At 52.0% G+C, this 18,109-nt stretch overlaps 1 protein-coding gene across 4 annotated transcripts in view; it reads left to right on the top strand.

The window, feature by feature from the left end:
- Positions 1 to 7,609: 7,609 nt before the first annotated feature.
- Positions 7,610 to 18,109, top strand: part of TFAP2E (transcription factor AP-2 epsilon) — a 50,079-nt gene continuing 39,579 nt past the window's right edge. For 2 of the 4 annotated variants that reach the window (XM_048826024.2, XM_048826022.2), the window contains exons 1-3: positions 11,731 to 12,006; positions 12,471 to 12,917; positions 15,066 to 15,117. In XM_048826024.2, coding sequence (XP_048681981.1) covers positions 11,980 to 12,006; positions 12,471 to 12,917; positions 15,066 to 15,117 — 526 coding nt within the window. In that variant the 5' untranslated portion in view covers positions 11,731 to 11,979. Of the gene's footprint in view, positions 7,887 to 11,730; positions 12,007 to 12,470; positions 12,918 to 15,065; positions 15,118 to 18,109 lie in introns of those variants that run through there. The other 2 variants (XM_075121302.1, XM_075121303.1) reach the window with 2 other exon arrangements.

The following is an 18,109-nucleotide window of genomic DNA, read 5'->3' as shown; positions in this document are numbered from 1 at the left end:
ATTTGTTTTGCTGTCTCGCACGCTCTGATCCATCTCTGCAAGTGCTGCTTTTGCCATCCTGGTCCTATTTCAGGTAACTGCACTTGTGATACCCCAGAAAAGTTTCCTGCCCCACCAAATATTGAAACTTCCCCCCCACAAGCACCCCCTGTTAGGTGCGGGACCAGTGACTTTTAAAGGCTGATATGATAAAACCACCTGCTCTAGCCGTATGGAAAATGGGGCTTCCTAGGGGTGTGTGTTATTTGTAACTAGTAAAGCTCAATAGCAGACCTCACACTCAAAAACATTCAGCCCACCTAAAATAGCTTCCCACATTGAGAAGTATGTTTAAACATGCGTCCTCATGTTTCTGTATCTCCAGGACCTGTACATGTTACTGAGGTGATTTGACCTTTGGGGCAGAAGGAGATGAAAACTAGGAACGACAAATGTTTTTTAAAACTCAAAAATCCCCATAACTTTTCTCTCTAATGTGACACAAACCAAATCCCTGCTGCTGTGAGGCAGGACAAAGGGTTTATAGACACCCTGTGAGGTGGCTTGCATAATTCACAGCTCATGGTTCGTGACTAATGTTGTCCCAAACTCCTGCCAATAAAACCTTTATTGCACCCTGTGCCATCATGTAGGCTTTCCCTATAAAACCCCAGTGCTACTCACAGGCAGGAGACTGCTATTTGTTTGGCTGTACCTAAATATCTGTGATGATGCGATCTTTTCTATACATGCTCAGGGAGGGGCTCTTGGACCAACAAGTCCTTTATCCTTGTGTTGCTCTCCCTGGGTACAGATTTCAAAGAACTTTATAGATGTCAGTGAATTTAGCCTCAGGGCTTCCCTCTGAGGTGAGGAATGTATTGTACCTATTTTACAGAAGGGGAAACTAAGGCGCACAGAGGCAAGGCAAGGTAAGGCTATGGAAGAGCCAGGAGTACAGCACAACTCTCCTGGTGCTTGGTTCTATGCTGTTACTGTTAGACTAGCCCAGGCTTCTGCTTAACCTGATATAACCATCTCAGTCTAGGGATAAAAAATCTCCAGCCTAGATGGACCAGTTAAAACCAATTTTATCCAAAGAAAATTCACTGGAGAAGATGAGCTCTCTGTTCAGGAGCCAGCCAGCTACTCTGAGGCATGACCACCAGGGGTCACCCTAAGAGCTTTTAAAGCTAGAGTTTGCCACTTCTCAAAGAGGAGAGAACAAACCCTTCAGGGTGGCTGTGCCCTGAAAACCCCTGGTGAAGGGGCACTGTCGGCTTCCTGGGGCACAGGACCAGGAGAGAGGAGCTTCCTTGGACGAAGGCCTTGGTTGGATGGGTTTTTGGTTTTTTTTCAAACTCCCAGTCTTATGTAAGGCATTTGCTTTCATAATCAGAGCAATGGCGTCTGCTGTCTGGAGTCACCTGTCGTTCAGAGGCATATCTTTCTGAGCTCCCTAGCCTGAACCGAATGCAAGTCAAAAGAAAAGCAAGCGGCACCAAGAATGATCATCCAAGCCAAGCAAGCGGATGAACCTGCCAGGGTTAAAGGCTGTACATCACTGTGTTAACACGGGCCTGTCAGCACCCTTTCTGCTGATTGGGGGCAGCTCCCCATCCTCCCAAGAAAGCTTGGCCCTCAGCAAACAAGGGGACAGGCAAAAGGAATTGGAATATTTTAAAATGCATTTCAGATCATCAAAACCTGCCAAATGATTTAATAAAGGTGGCTCCTGCTCCAGATTCCATGTGCGATTCCACCTCTGGTCACGAGGCCTGGATCGCCCATTAGCAGAGGATATCGTCAATAGGAGATACGTGCCTGCACCCACAGCAGACTAGACCCCTTGGCTCAGCACTAGGATTCTCCACCTCCCTGCTCATGAGCAGTGCCAGCCTGATGACCCCAGAGACTGGAAACTTCCCACGCACAGTGCCTGGACAGAGACCCAACTGGGTGCTAGTGGGACTCCCTTCTAAGAGGGGGAGGGAATCCAGTCCCTGTGACCCATTTGATCCTTGACCTTTCATGCCAATCAGGGCAGTAGCTAATGGCAATGGTGATGTCTATGATATGGATGCTTGTGCCACCTGGAAAAATACTTAAGAGCCACAGTCTCCATTCAGACCAGCCCTTTAACTGCTCCATCCAAGGGCAATGGCTTTGGGGAACTATCAGTCCAGTTAGAGTAGAAGTAGTCCCCTAAACTCCTGATTCCTGTACTCCGCAGCTCAGGGAAGGCACACTCTTGCTCTGGCAGGATGTGGGAATGAATGTCCATTGCTGGGCAGAAGTGGGTGGTAGCTTGAGCCATTGGCCATCCCCAGTTTGCTCAACAGTTACGTGTTTCTTCACATATGCGTAAGAGTGAATATACCCCCCTGGCTTTCCATGAGCTGCCAGCTAGTCATTGGGGGGTTAGAGGGAGATGGGGCTAAATGCCTGACAGTGACTTATTTCACAGGGCAAACACATTGCATAAGCAACTGGACTGCATGGGAAATGCTAGTACAGCCTCCCCCGAGGATCTGGCTTTCTAAAACACGGGCTTGGATGCAATACAGCTTTAAAGGCCGCTCTTTTCTTCCCGGGCCCAGTGTGCTCTGATGATGCAAAGGGAGTGTTTGCTAGTGGTTAGAGCAGAGGGGGTGGAGTCAGGAATCTTGGTGTGATTGGAGCACTCTAAAGGCCCCATCACAGGGAGCACAGCACAGCCACAGAAGGAGAGCCGGTCCCCGCCCCCGCCCCAAAGCGCTCACAGTCTAAATAGACCAGACAGACAAAGGAAGGAGTCACATAAAAATTATGTGACTTGCCAAAGGCCACGCGGCAGGCCAGTATCTGAGCCAGGGCTAGGACCCACATCTTCGAAAGACCATGCTGCCGACTAGGGTCTACGGCAGCTTCTACTGGTGATTCGGTGACTGCCCTTAGGCAAGTCATGGCACTTTCTGGGCATCACTTTCTCCATCTGTAAAATGGGAAAGATAGCACCTGCTGCCTAGTGGTGGTCTGAGTCCTAACTCGTTCATGCTGGCCAAGTGCTTTGAGGTCCCGGAATGGCAGGCGCGGGCATCGGTGTTATAGCTGATCACACACGCACAAAGTTGTGCATTTATCTCACAACGTGTACTTGACACCAGTGCAGGCTCTGCAGGAGCGAGCAGACTTACCCCACGATTGTGTGGGTGGGATGGATAAGGTCTCAAGTGAGCTGATGCATATTTTGTTTTGTTTTATGTTTATAGCTTAAGGTGCAGTGCCCATTCTGCAGTAACATATGTTATCCGACGGTGCTTACTCATATCACATCATCGCACCCTAAAAGCCCTGGTGATTAAACTAAACGTTTCATAAGGTTGCTATTTGGTGGCTGCACTGCCTCAGAAATCATCCAGGGCATTTGTTCAAACGGCTTGCTGCAAAATGGGATGAAGTTGGTTAGTCTTGCTAGGCGACGTGGTGCCAGAAGTTGCACCGATTCCAGCTCACCTCTAGGGGTAGCTCGCAGGTTAAGTAAGTACCTCTCTTCTGAACTCTTTTCAGTCCTCTCAAGCCCCATATGAACTTTGTCATTGTGTAGCTTTGTTTGTTCTCTATATTTCTTTTAAATGGACACTGTGAATGATGGGAACAGTCCATGACTCACCCAAGTATTTGATGAGAGCTGGGACAGGATTCCTAATGGCAGAGAATCAATGTGGGGCTGAATCAGCTCATTGTTTTGGAGGAAAAGCCAAGTGACCATATGGTCTTATTTATGTGCCCCAACACCCCATTTCAGCCAGTTATTTTCACTGGTGATATGTCTAAACTTAGGCTGCAAAGGCCCCGTAGCAGAGACTGCACAAAGCACCAAACACATGCATGGGGCTCTATAAATGGTGATACATGATCAAGGGGTAAACAGACCTGGCTGGGGATAAACTTCTGCCATCTCCACTATGTGACCAGTTTTTCAGGGATTGCTAATTTGGATGTCAATATTCACAAGTGAACAAGTTTCCAGTTGACTTCAGGGGAGCCAGGATTTCACCCTTGTTTATAGCTTAAGGTGCAGGGTAAATGGTGGTCTGAGCAGAGGGTGACACAGTTTGTACTCATGTATCCATGAATCCATTTGTACAGTGAATTTGAAACTGGTAGGATCAAAGTCCCAACTGGTTCAATGTATCACATCGTGCACATTGCAGTTTTGTTTAATAGTGAACCTTTGCTTATAGGAAAATTTTCCAATGCAAAAATGACTACAGGTTGGTTCTCTGTGTGTGTGTGCTCTTTGTGGCACACATGTGACTCTTTGTTGTGTAACTGAAATGTATACACCCACAGTTAGATTACGCAGAGATTGTAAATGATACTGCCCTATTGCTTTTGGCAGTCTGAACCAGTTATAAAATTAAGCATATTCAATTGTAATCTCATTGGGGCGAGGCCTGTGTTTGTTTGTGCAGCGCTCAGCACAATGGGGCCGTAATCCTGATTGGGGTTTCTGGACTCCACAATAATATGAGTAATAAATAATAATCTCCAGCAACATTTTGAAATCTGGCTGTTGCCTGTGGGGCAGGAAACTGTTTCTAAGGTTCGGTTTAAATGATGCACTTCAATAGCTGGTGGAAAATGCTCTAAATAAATCTGCAGTACTGATGGGCAGATGGGAAATCTTACAAGTCTTGCCCGTTGTGTTAGTTCTGTCTAACCTGCTCGTAGTGACCTGGGATGTGGTGGAACTCCCGTTCAGCAATGGAAGTGCCTGGACAGTGCAGTAGGATGGAAGGGAAGGGAATGTGCAGCTTGCAATTCCAGCGATAGAGAAACTCCAGCCAGAGGGAGGTTGCACAGGGAGAAAAGCATAAGAGGGTTCCCTGGTGCTTCCATATGCAGTGGCTTCTCAGAGCTGCCAGTGAGGTGCTGGACAAAGCCAGGTGAGCTGCTCACCTAGGCACAGCAGATGAGGAAGAGGTAACTCTGCATGTTCCTGCTTTGGCAGTCCTAACCTGGAAGAAAGGTATGAATGAAATTATGTGTCCTGTCCCTTCATCTTGCATCTGTCTTGTCTAGTTAGACAATGCTGTCTCGTTGTTTCCTGGAACTCCCCATCTGGCTGTATCTCCTACTTAGATTGTAAGCTGGTTCGGGAAGGGACTGTGTTTTTGTTCTGTTTGTACAGGACCTAGCGTAGCGGGGTCCTGGTCCATGACTGGAACTTGTAGGTGCTTGTGATAAAGCAAACTCCTAGATTGACCCTGATCACTGCAGCAAGGAACCAAGGGCCTCATCTTAGCCCTATCAAAGTCAATGGCAAAATTCCTCTTGGCTTCGATGGGGGCTGGCGTGGGCCCTGGTTATGAGGTGAGAACAAGTGAAGGAGAGTTGAATACCCAACAAAAGGGGGTTGGGGAGAGGAAGAACCCCTCATCTTAAAGAGCTGGGCCCTGCAGTGGTGGGTTCCTACACTGAGGCAGACACACTCAGTCTCACAAACACACAAGCCCCAAAGCACCAACATACACTCACACTTTCAAAATGTATTGCACCTTCCTCTGAAGCAGCTGGTGCTGGCCAGTGGCAGAGACAGGATCCTGTGCTGGATGGTCCCTGGGTCTCATCCATCCCGGCAATTCCTACCATCCTACACCTCCATGCAGAGGAGAGCTGAGAGCCACTCTGCTGCGACTCATTCTCCCAGGTGCCCAAAGGGATTTGTCACGAAGCAAGTTCACGAGGACTATTTGGTAACAAAGTGGTACCTTTCTGCTTTTTTGTTTTGTTTTGTTTTTTCCCAGTGGAATCACAGCTTCCTCTCTGATGCTCCCAGCTTAGATCCCAGCCTCCCGCATTGTGCTGCGATCCTGTGGGCAAGCGAGTTAGCTGTGTTTACCACCAGCATTTTGCACAGTTGCGCCTCTTTCAGATGAATAAAGAATCAACATAAGAAGGACTAGATGGGCAAGGGGCTTTAAGAATGAACTGGAACATAACTGCAAAATACAGCGTGGCCAATCCAATTTTTCTTAGCAAATGAAACGGATCTGGTGGAAAATGAATACAGCCCCAAAGAACTTTCAGGGGCAGCATCCTTGAAAAGAATTTTTGGAAGGAGGGCGGGGAGAGGAATTGAAGAGCATCTGCAGAGATCAGCCCTTTTCACCACTGCATATCCCTCCTCCCTCCCTTAAATGACATCTTTAATAGGAATAAATTAGAATAAATGATCAGCCTTTGCCTCCTAAAGACAGGTGGCAGAGTAATATTAAAAGAAAGGAATAAAAATTCACTTAATGAGCATTGTTAATTAAACCTGGAAATCAAAGAGGACTGAGTTGTGGGAATTCAGAGGGAAAATGAAAATGAAGGGAGCTGTAGCTCCGGGCGGGAAGAGTGGAATTAAATTAAATGTAATGTGGGATTCTGTTTGTTAATGTCTCTCACACATCACAGTGTATTACAGTTTAGGCTAAAGTGTTTCTTCTCTGCTCGTGCACAAATTACACCCTGCCAGGAATGGAAACTTCTGCACAACAGTGGACAGTCTGGTCCTAGCAAAGACTTTGTTGCTGTTTATTATGCATATTACAGTCAGATCAAAGGAGATCAAAGCCTCATTGTGCCGGGTGCTGACCAAACACAGACCAGGAGACAGTCTGTGACCATCTAAAAAGACAAAGGGTGGGAGAGGAAACTGAGGCACGGAGCAGGGAAGTAGCTTGCCCAAGGTCAGTGACAGAGCTGGGAATAGAACCCAGATGTCCTGGGCTCTAACCACAGGCCTAGGGTGGCTTGGAGGGAAGGGAAATAAAAAGAATCTTTAGTGTGGGGTGTGGGGAAGAGGTTGCTCAGCTCCCAAACCATTCAGCAGAGCAGGGGGGAAGGTTGACACCGAGCTGGAGGAGGGAGAGCCCTGTACCTCCAACTGTCTGCCACTAAAGCCTTCCTCTGCCTCATCCTCCTCCTCTCCGGCGCAGGCTGCGCTCTGTAAGGCAGAAGGGAAAGTGAAGACGGTGCTAACAAGCGAACAAATAGAAGACAGCAGGAGAAGGGGAAGGATTTGGTCAAAAAAGCGGCTGGCTGCGCCCCATCCACCCTGCTGCAGGCATGTCCACACGGGAAGGACCTCACACCTCTTTCTAGGGACTGGGTTGGTTTACATGATGCGCCGGTAGCATCTTAGAATTGAGTTCTCCCCTTACACCCCCCCCCCCCGACATACCCCAACACACCCTCACGCCCCCTCCCCCCAAAGAATGGAATGAAAGTTTTGTCAAACTAATTCTGCCCTCGCCTGGGTCCAGACGCGGTCGATTCCCGCTGCCCGAAGGCACCGGCCCATCCCAGGCGGGAGGGTCCCCTGCCTCCGCGGAGCGCGGATCTACCTGACACATGATTCGAGCCAGCAAGAAGCCCGAGAGGGGGGTATTCGCCTTTAGCTCGGTTCCTGACACGGCTGCTCCCGCTCCCTCCGGGGGCTCAGCGCGGGCGCGTCTCTGGAAAGTTTCAAATGAACTCGGGATTCCGGATTCAATTATTCTAATGCGGAGCAGCGCGCCCTGCAGCGCAATATTCAAATCCACCCCACTGCGCCTGCCCCAGAATTGGGTTAGGGCTGGAAATTAAACGTGCGCCGGGCCAGGGGTCACGGGCTCCTCCGAGGGGCGGCGGGTTTCTTGGAACCTGCCCTTCGCTGGCCGGTTCCTGGAGCTTGGATCCCGCGGCCCCGAACGCGAGCCCAGCCGGCTGGAGAGGAAAGGCGGCCTCGGGAGAAGGGAGGGAGCCGGAGAAGAATTTGGCTCGTCCGATTCGATTGTTTGTTCCATCTCTTTACAAAGGCGCTTTTAGTTCCCTTCTGCCCCAAAATGCATTGGAAAGCCGAGAACGTGAAAGAAGAACATTTGTACCTGCAGGTGAGGAGCTGGGTCGGGGGGGGGGGATGCTGGTGATTAGAATGATTATTCTCGGGGCTGGGGCTTGATGATGTATTAAGCTGATTTAAAATGCAGCAGGATCCCCTTTGCTACAGGCTGGCCAGGCTCTGGAGTTCAAGCCTTTCTGTGCGATATCCTCGCAGCTGTAAAGGGTGGGGTGACGCTCCTTTCTCCTCGTTTTATTTCCTATCCAGAAGGACGTGTGATTTGCCCCCGGTACAGGGAACCTGCTTTGGAAATGCCACATGGCTTTGTCCTAAGGCTGAGAAATGATTTTTTGGACCGGTAGAATAAGGCTTTGTATTGTGGGACTAGCCCCAGCAGGGAGGGAGAAAGAACCCGAAATAGTCTGGGTTTCTGGATGTCCCTTCAAGTCTCTTGTGTCACAACACAGTCCTCATTCTTGTTCCTCCAAGGGGGAATAGTGTGTGTGTGTGTGTGAATCTCAGCATTTCAGGAGCGACTGGGGCGAGACATTTGCTAACGCGCAAACAGGAAAGTGATGGATCAAACTTTGTTTAAAATCCGACTTTGCCCCCCGGCTCTCTGCCCCTCTCTTGGGGGCGCACTGTGGTGGAGTGGGGCGCGGGGCCCTGCCTGCCTCTGGAGCGCTCACAGGAGAGGGGCGATCAGCCAGTCAGTTCCCTGCACGTCCTGGCTGCGAAGGGTGAGAAGTACCCGGCGCATCTGTGTCTATGATCAATTCATTTCACCAGCAATCTAAGGAACTTGATTTTCCCCTGCAGTGTTTCACTTTTCTTTTTTTTAAACAAATCCGTAATATCTTTATTGTCAGGGAAATACGTCGATTCCTTTAATATTATGATTTTCCACTCCGAAATAAACAGCTTAATTCGGCCCTTTCCGACTCGGTGCCTGAGGGACAATGTTTGTACGTCTCCTGTGTGTTGTTCTCTCGCCTGCTCGGACCAAGTCCCTGCATCGGCGAGGTCCCGCAGGAGGTGGGAGAATTGCACATGTCGGGTTTGCGACGGGAGCCCCGTGAAGCGGGGTGACAGGGGAAGGGGGCCGGCTGCCTGGGGCTGGCTCAAGGGGGTTAAGCAAAGTTGATCCGGTTTCTCTAAACACAGTAAACTGGGAGCAATCTCCGCGGTGCCCAGGGTTGTGTTATTTCAGAGGGATGCGGGCGCACGCCCGGGTGGACCCCCAGATGTTCATTTCCCGGTGTTTGGTTGTGCACTCCCGGGAGATGTTTGTGCCTGTCTGTAGGTAGGGATCGAGGCGTGGCGCTGAGCGCGTCTGTGATGCAGACAATATTTGCTTACGGCTCGCTGTGTGTGCAGCCCGCCATGGATAATGGCACGTGGATCTAGATTTGTGTCTGTGTGTGATGCCGGTGTTAAGAGGCGTCTGTGCATTGCTACGGGGGGGTGTAATTGTCTCTCGGTGGGTGGATAATTCTAGAGACAGAAGCGTACTTGTGTGGCCGGCTCCAGAGAGAGGTGTGTGTGTCTATGGACACTTAACGAGATCTTGGGGTGTGTCGCTATGCAGACTTCTGAGTAGTTGTAAAAGTCTGTGGGGAGCTATGGAGATCTATTTGCTCGTGCGTGTGTGCAGATCCGTTGGTGTGTTTTTTGCACAGATAGGTTTGCGTGTGTTTGTGTGCAGATCCGTTTATATGGTTGTGTACAGATACACGTGTGTGTGTAGATCCGTGTGTGTGCGTGTGCAAATACTTATGTGTGTTTTGTACAGATACTTTTGCGTGTGTGTGCAGATCCGTTGGGGTGTTTGTGTGCAGATCCGTTTATGTGGTTTTGTACAGATACGTGTGTGTGTGTGTAGATCCGTGTGTGTGTGTGTGCAGATCCGTTGGTGTGTTTTTGCACAGATGCGCGCGCGTTGATACGTGTGTGTGCACGCCCGTTGCTGTGGTTTTTGTCCAGATGCGCTTGTGGGTGCCTGCGCTAAACTGGTGCCAACCCGAGATTCAAACTCCAAGTCTCCAGACTTCAGCACTCAGCGTTTGCTGACGGACTTTCCAGCGCAGGGGCCGCCAGCTCGGGGTGGGGGGGGGGATCACATCTTAGCGTTACAGATGCATCTGATGAAGTGGGCTGTAGCTCAGGAAAGCTTCTGCTCAAATAAATGTGTTAGTCTCTGAGGTGCCACAAGGCCTCCTGTTCTTTTTGCATGGGGGGGGTCACACAGTTATTTCGTTGTTTTTAATTCACACAGACGCTCACCCCCGCCCCATCCCCACCCCCACCTCCCCCTCCCCCCAGTCCTCGCTGTGGCCGGGGCTGCAAAAATACGGGCTCTGAACCACAAAACACCTGCGGAGCGGGCTGAGGGCAGGCGGCAGCGGGCCGGCCTCCACCCTCGCCCGGAGCCCTGGGCAGAGACCCCGCTCACCTGGTGAAACCTGCCCCGGGCAGGCTCCCCCCTGCCTGGGCCCGGCCCGCCCCGCCCGCTGGCCCATCCGGACGATCGGGATCCAGAGAGGCTGGGGGGTTTACACACAACCATGTATCGATGAGCCTGGAGATTGTTGTCTAAAGAATACCAGGGATTTGTTCGCGACCGGCGCCCCCCGGCCGGGCTCCTTCCCCCGGGCGGGGAGAGGCTGGGGGTGCTGGACAGTGGGCGGGTTTCAGCGGGGGGCGCAAGGAGCTGGCGTCTGCGGCTGCTGCTCTGAAGTTTCCTGCCTATTTTTATTCTTGCAATTTCGAGAGTGAATTCGTAAAGTTCAGAATAACCCCCGCGGGTCGGTGCGGGACGCAGAGGGAGCCGCTTTGCTCCGGGTTGGGGGGTGAAGGGGGGGCAGAATCGATTGATTTCCGAGGCTGCTACTGGGAATTTCGCTTTTCGTACAAGAGAAAAATTAACACCTTGCTCAGGCTAATAAACTGAAACCTTAGAGCCACACAAACGTTTCCTTTAAACCGCGATCCACCTCCACAAGCATCTTCCCTCCCCCAGCCCAGCCACGACTCAGCCATTTGAAATTGTTCTTTGCTCCAGCAACCGCCCCCCCCCCCAAGCCCGCGGGACACAGCGTCGACATCAGTGGACTTGAGGGACTGGGGCGGGGGCGGCGGGGGGGGGTGGGGGAAGAACCGGAATTTCCAAAGATTTTTGCAGCCTGCTTGGAGGCTGCGGTGGTTGGGATTCACCGGCTCCCACCCCAACAGGCGGGGGTGGGGGGAAGGGGAGGACTTTTCTTTTTAAATGAGTCTGTGCTCAACACAAAAATGCAAGAATGAAACAAAAAAAAATGCAAGTAATGGACCCCATGGAAAGCGGTGCACGTCCGGAAGAAAGGCACAAAAATCCAGCAAAGCAAAGCAGGAGAAAACACAGTTCTTCCAAATCCAGATTAGGCGAATAGTTAATGAGATCTCGCGAGTTAAAATTCCCTCTGAATTTTCCGTGGGAGCGGAATCAACCCCCCCCCCCTTTGATGCCTCATCCGTATTCAACGGAAAAGAGACTAACCTGGTCTTAAAAGAACCACTAAGAAAAATTCTAAGAACCAATTTGATTTTTGCTAAACGGTTTTTCTCTCTCTCTCTTAATATTTGTGTGGGTTTTTTTTTTTTTTAATCCAGAGTCCTTTCAGTGTAAACGGATTCACACGGATATGTTTTGTTTAAGATTCTTCCCCTGAATGTAGTGGTTGTTTAAAAAGAAAAACAAAAAAGAAAAAGAAAAAGAACCCTCCTCAGAAAGAGACACAAACCTCCCCCCCGCCCATTAAAATAATAATACAAAAAGGCGAGACTCGGGCTCTGTCTCTTTAACGCGCGCTCCCGGCGCTGCCGGCGCGCCCCCGGCTCTATAACTGGAGTGCATGGCGTTGGTTTGGGCTCAGAGGGAGAGGGAGAGGGAGGTGGGAACCATCTGAAACACTTCGGAACTGAACGGTTTTGTAATCGAAGGGACAAAGCCATCCGCGTAACTCCCCCCCGTTGGATCTGGGATTTTTCCTGCATGGAGCTGCTGGGCCGTACCCGATTTTGAAGGATTGTTATTGGGGTTTCTTTTATTCCTCCACGTCTCTGCTTTGACACCTTCCTCTAGGCCTCCCCCCCCCGCCCCCGCACAGATGCTAGTTCACACTTATTCAGCCATGGTAAGTTGGTGGGGGGGGGAGAGACTCATAGGGGGCCACCCCAGAGATATTTAATGGAGGCAGCCTCGTCCCTCCCAACGAGATGGGATTTCACCCTCTGATTCTGGCCAGATGTCAGAGCTCGGGGGTCCCGAGCGGACGCTTTGTTTTCTCCTGGGGAGGCTCGGGGGGATCCAAGCGGAGGAGGGAAGTGCAGGTAGGAAGGTGTTTGCAGGCTGGAGCGGGGACCTGTCCCTGCCAAGGGGACGCGGAGCCAGGGGGCAAAGCGGATTCCTAGCCCCGTGGCGGGGGAGGTGGCCAGGCGGTGTCAGGCGCTGGAGCTGGGGGCTTTGCCCAGGGCTTGGTGACCTTCTCTGCGCCGCTGGGAAGCCAGGTGGCCCTGGAGCCGGGCGCCCACGGGGGAGGCGAGGGAGCCGGGGCCCCAGCTCCGCCTGACCAGCGTCTTTCTTCTCTTCTCCCCGCAGGACCGTCCCGATGGGCTGAACGGGGCCTCGACCGGCGGCCGCCTCTCCCAGCTCTCCTCCCTGAACCAGGCGGCTTACTCCTCGGCTCCCCCGCTCTGCCACACGCCGGCCTCGGACTTCCAGCCCCCCTACTTCCCGCCGCCCTACCCGCAGCCCCCCATGCCCTACTCGCAGAGCCAGGAGGCCGGCTACCCGCACCTGGGGGATCCGTACAGCACCATCAACCCCATCCACCAGCACCAGCAGCCCGGCTGGCACTCGCAGCGGGCCCGGCAGGAGGAAGCGGGGCTGCTCTCACAGACCCACCGGGCGCTGAGCCTGGATCCCCGCCGGGAATATCCGGGGGTCCCCCGCCTGCTGCACGGGCTGGCCGATGCGGGCCACGGGCTAGGAGACGGGCCGCTGGGCCTCCATGGACTCGGACATCCCAGCCTCGAGGACATCCAGGTACATCCCGTGGCTGTGTAATGACCCAAGGCCCGCCAGGCGGGGGGGTGGAGGGGGTACCCCAGGAGGCCGGGCTGGTGGGGAGTTAGCAGCCTTTCTCCGGCCGAAGGGCTCGGTTCCGCCGGTGCCCAGATCCCAGCTGGCTGCCCTGGGTGCGCAAAGCCCGGAGCCCCGGCCCGGTTTGCATTTCTGGAGGGGTTCCCCGCGCTGTGTCCAGTCTTTTGGAACGGACTTTCCAGGGCAGCCCAAGGGGGGAAAGCGGGTGGAACAAAGCGATTCAAGGGGAAAGGGGGTTAATTTAAAGTGTGGGGGGGACTAAAGGGGGAGCCCCTTTGTTTGAGAGAAGCGGTTCAATGGGGTAAATTAATCATAAAACAGCCCCTCGCTGCTCCATCAGATGCTCCATCCCGGGAGTGAAACCAAAAAGTGATCCCAAAAATGCCCGGCTGGTCTCTCGGAGCCGAAAAGACCCTCTGTTCCGCTGTAACAGGCAGGCTCTGCCCAGGCAGGGGGAGGTTTGGGACCTTCACACTCAGGCTGTGGAGATGGCTCGTTTTCCGAAGGGAGGGTTCGCTTCTAAAAGTACAACTCTCCTTTTTCGCTTTCACCCCTTCGTTTTCGATGATGCTTCGTTAAAAAAGAAAGAAAGAAAAGAAAATGACAAGGATGGGGGGGGGGGAAGGTTGCGCTTGGAACTGGTGTTTTGCCTCGTTGGTTGTTTTGGGGAGGATCGAGGGGGACATTTCCATTGCAAAACGGTCCGGTAGATATATTCATTTTCTTATTTTACAATTCTATTGGTTGGATCTTTGCGGTAAATTCTGGATTTGCTGCAAATTCAAGACTCTCCTTCCCATTCGCTTTTCCCGAATTTGCGCCTCCGCTCAGATCCTTTCCTCTCTTGTCCTGTCAAGAAACTAGATTTCCTTTGCCATCCAAATCGCCCCGAATGTGAAATGTTTTATAACTTTCTAGCCACACGATGTCTCCTCTCCTGTTTTCATTTTATATCGTGATATTAGCCGCAGACGGACTCGGGGGAATGGCTGCGCAGAGATATTTACAAAACATCATTTCACTGTTTTAAAAGATGGAGCAAAATACTATCCTCGTTCTAAAGGACAGAAATCGAGACGTTCCCTTTAGTTTGATCCAATTCTATTCCAGCGATGCTTTTATTCGAGCCATCAAAGACACAAACTGCTAACAAAGAGCCCAGGGAGAGAATTTGTGTCGGTGTTTTGTTCGCACTCCCAAGTGTACCGAAGTAATTCGAGTTCTATTTGTATTTTCGTATCATTTTTTTATTTACCACGTGAAGACAGTAGCTAGCAGAGGGGCAGGAGTTTTGTAGAGAACTTCAATTACTTTAACAAAACACGACACGGTTTGGTTTGGTTTTTTTATGTGCGTGTGCTTTTTATTCCGGATTTGTCAACTCTCTAGCAAAGGAAATATGGAGAATTATGCGCAAAGAATACAAAAGCACCCAGAACGATATTTAATCCCTAGCTCAAACAATTTTTTTTCCATTTTGAGGAAAAATCTATTCCATTCACACAAGTTGGTCCAATAAAAAACATTTCTTCGCCTCTCTGGTCTCTCTCCATATCCTGGGACCAACGGCTAGAATCACACTGCGAACAGCCTAGTCCTCTGTCCTCTCAAATCTCGGAATATTTTTGTTTGTCTGCCGCTTGGAGGCAATTGCAAACTATCTGCGTCCCCCTCTTAAACAGGAATTAGCTCCGGAGTTACCTGGAACGAGCCCCCGGTCCCCCTAAGCGACCGAGGCAGTATACTCGCACAGGGAAGTCTGCGCGTTGCTAACAAGAAAGAACAACTCTAGATTCTTGCTCTCTGTAAAAATTTAATCATAAAGTAGGTTTAAAAGTATCTGATGAAATAACTGGGGGTGACTGTTCACAGGAGCTGCACGAATCCATTTGCAAGCCCAATATTTGTAGGGTCTAATTTATCTCATTCGATCTTTGAAGAAAAGCCCCGGGAAGCCTAGATCTCCGCTGTTCGTGTGTGTGTGTTGATGATGTGGCCCGTTTGAAAACGGAGAGATCTCCGCGGCTCCCCACCCCGCAGTTCTGCATTAGGAAAGCAGCACCCTAATATTTGTGCCTTGCGTGCTTTCAGGCTGTGGATGATGCTGGGCTGAATTTACTGGATCAGTCGGTGATCAAGAAAGGTAAGGAGATCTCCTCTGGAAACAGGGGCTGCAAGGAAAGTCTTTCTTAGTAGCCCACCCACCTCTGGGGACCGGGCCGGCGCTGCAATGGGACCCCAGTTCCCACTGGGAAGGGGGAGAGAGCCCCAATCTCTGGCGCTGCCTAGGATTTGAAGCCGCAGGGTTTGCTCCAAACACCAGTTCCGGGTCCCTCGCCTCTTTATGGGGTCCGGCCCCCGCATTTCTTCCTTTTAAATAATCCCTTAAACACATTTCACACCAGCTCAGAGACGAGCTGCCAATCCGGGCTGCCTGCTCCAATTTCCGGACTTAGGGCCTGATCCAATCTCCGGTTTCTCGCAGAGACCCTCGGTTTTTTTCCCTATTAAAAGTAATTACTTAGGGGCCTGCCCGGCGTTCAAATGCATCCTCCCTGCCTCTGGATATTTACTGCCTCATAAAGCACTAACAATGTCAGAGTCAGAGGGGCCGGAGAAACACAGATGGGGGGGGGGCAGGGCACTGATTATCTGGAATCCCCCCCACCCCACCAAATCCGTAGGGCCCAAGGATGGACTCTACTGCTCAGACCTGGCGCTGGGGCTATTTCGCACCAGTCCGCAGCTGCTCCAGATCCGGGGGAAGGAGGTTGGCTGGGGCTTACACGTTGGGGGCGCCCGGGGACTGCCTGGGTCTCTTGCTTCCTACGCAAGGGTGCTGGGGTCGGGTGGGGGGACTTCTCTACAGCCCTCTCCGAACAGGCTCCAAGCTAGTGGACACGGGGCCTGATCCAAAGCCGAAGGAAGCCAATGGAAAGACTTCCATGGATTTTAGTTGGCTTTGGATCGGCGCCTTCAGCAGCCGGGAACAGGGGTGGTACAATAAAGCACTGTGGAGCAGGGATGGGTGGTGGTGGTGGTTTTTTTTTTTAAACTGCACCAATCCCAGCTCCTGGTAAGAGCAAGTCGCGATCTTGCAGAAAGCGGGAGAGTTCGGGGGTGATTATCTACTATTGATTATTTACTGTCCTGGCCGGCAGCTCCCGATCGATTGCACTTCGCCCGATTGATTGGCTAAGTGAAATCGTTGCGAATTCCCGAAGCTGGCGGGGGGGAGGGGGCGGGGAGTGTCTCTTCAGCCCCCTCCCCAGGAGAGTAAATATAATTAGGAAAATATTTTTAAAAATAGAATCTGACTTTGGTTGGGATCCCATCCGGGCTCGCTGCTCAGCATTGGACAGACCTTGGGTTCACGGCCGGGATGGGGCTCTTACAGACTGTGCTCATCGCAGACAAAGTTACAGTTGCCTTTTTGTTTTTTAAAAAAAGTCACCCATTAGAATCAAAATGTCCCGTTTGAGGTGGGTCAGTAAAATAACATTAGCAAAGTCAAATATAGTTTTTAAAAAACGAGACCTGCTGGGTTGAAAGCGCCTGGGGAAAAAGGAGAGCGGAATAAGAAATAAAAGGCCCCGCAGTTGCGGCGGAGCAGTTCAGCCAGCTCCATATGAAACCGGCCCGTGGGCATCTCGGCGGATGTGGCCAAGGCAACCATCGTACAGGGTGACACGCCGGGAATGGCCCGGGAGCCAGAGCAGTCAAACTCCAGGGAACGCCCAGCAAAACGCGCACAAACAGTCGGAAGAAGGAGAAACGCGTCTCCGGGGGCCAGAGGGCTTTGACCAGCGGCGTTATGTCTAATTGTCCGTCTCGTGCCCCAAACCTTCTTCCATAATGCTGAATAACACCCAGCGCCCCCCTCCGCCCCCCCGGTGAATAGTATCCCTGCCTTACAGGGGCCGATGGAAAGAATCTAGCTGCTGGCCCCTGTGCGCTTTGGATCTGGGTCTTACCCTAGGCCAAGTAGCCGGTCATTGGCACAGCCAGGATGGGACCCAGACACCGGAGCAAGTCACTGCACTCCCACCTCCCCCAGTAAATTCCCCCCCCCCCATACAACTCCCCAGCTAACTCTCTGCACAGGAATCCGGGCAGGCTCCGGCCCATCGAAACTTGTCTGTTCAGATTTAGGGCAACACTCCCGGGCCAATCCGAGCGGGATGCTGCGGGTGGCAGGTCGGCTGCCGCTCAGCCACGCTCGGGCTCAGGGATTCTGGGCAAGGTATGGCCCCATCCAAGTCGCCCACAGGGGTTGAGGGCGGTAAAGCCAAAGTTACTACATCCCCCTCCCTGAGCTGGCTGGGGACCGAGGGGAACCAGCCCTGAGCCTGGAATTCCAGCCCGGGGGTGGGTGGCAAAACCTCCTGGTTATACGAGACAGAAAATCAAAGCGGAGCCGTTTTCTCCAGGGGCCTGCAGGCTGGCTGGCTCTGCTATTGAACCGGCAGACCTGGGGCTCTCAATTAGACAATTTAAAAACAAAGCCCGGCCTAGGAGAGCCTGCCTCAGGAGCCACCTGTGCAAAGGTGCTAGCCAATCCCGCCTCGCTCCGGCACCCCCGGGTTTGGGTGGCCGGGGAATGCAGGCTCAGGCCGGCCCGGTACAGACTTGCTCGCTTGGGTAAAGATATGCAGGACGGGGCGCGTAGTTTGCAAACTCTTCCAGGAACTTGTCCCGCCTCTTGAGCCCCGACACGCGGCTGGTGCTGCCGAGAGCAGCCGAGCGGTGATCTCACAGGTTATTTATCCCTGGACTAGAATATCTCCAGAGCAGCATTTCTAAATAGGAGAGCTCGGAATGTGTTCCCGGTTTGGAAACTGCATTTACCCAATGGACCGTAACAGCTCCCAGGGGTTATGGAGAAATGGGCAAACCTGGTTAGCACTTTTAAAAATAAATTTCCGCGTCAACATCCCTCGCTCTCCCCCAAACAGCGACAACCCCCCCAAAAGTCACTGCGCAGTAATAGGCAGAAAAATGCTGGTTCCTTCCAGCAGCGACTCGGGGACCTTCAGGGGTTGGCTTCATAATCGCTGGGCAGGTTCCTAAAAAGTCCGTGCAAAGGTTCAACCATTCACTGCGCGCTGATGGCGCTGCGCCGCCAGGGCGCCTCA

The sequence above is a fragment of the Caretta caretta genome, chromosome 19 (genome assembly GCF_965140235.1).
Source record: "Caretta caretta isolate rCarCar2 chromosome 19, rCarCar1.hap1, whole genome shotgun sequence".
Lineage (NCBI taxonomy): Eukaryota > Metazoa > Chordata > Testudines > Cheloniidae > Caretta > Caretta caretta.
Note: the sequence above shows the minus strand (reverse complement) of the source record. Positions and strands in the feature narration are given on the sequence as shown.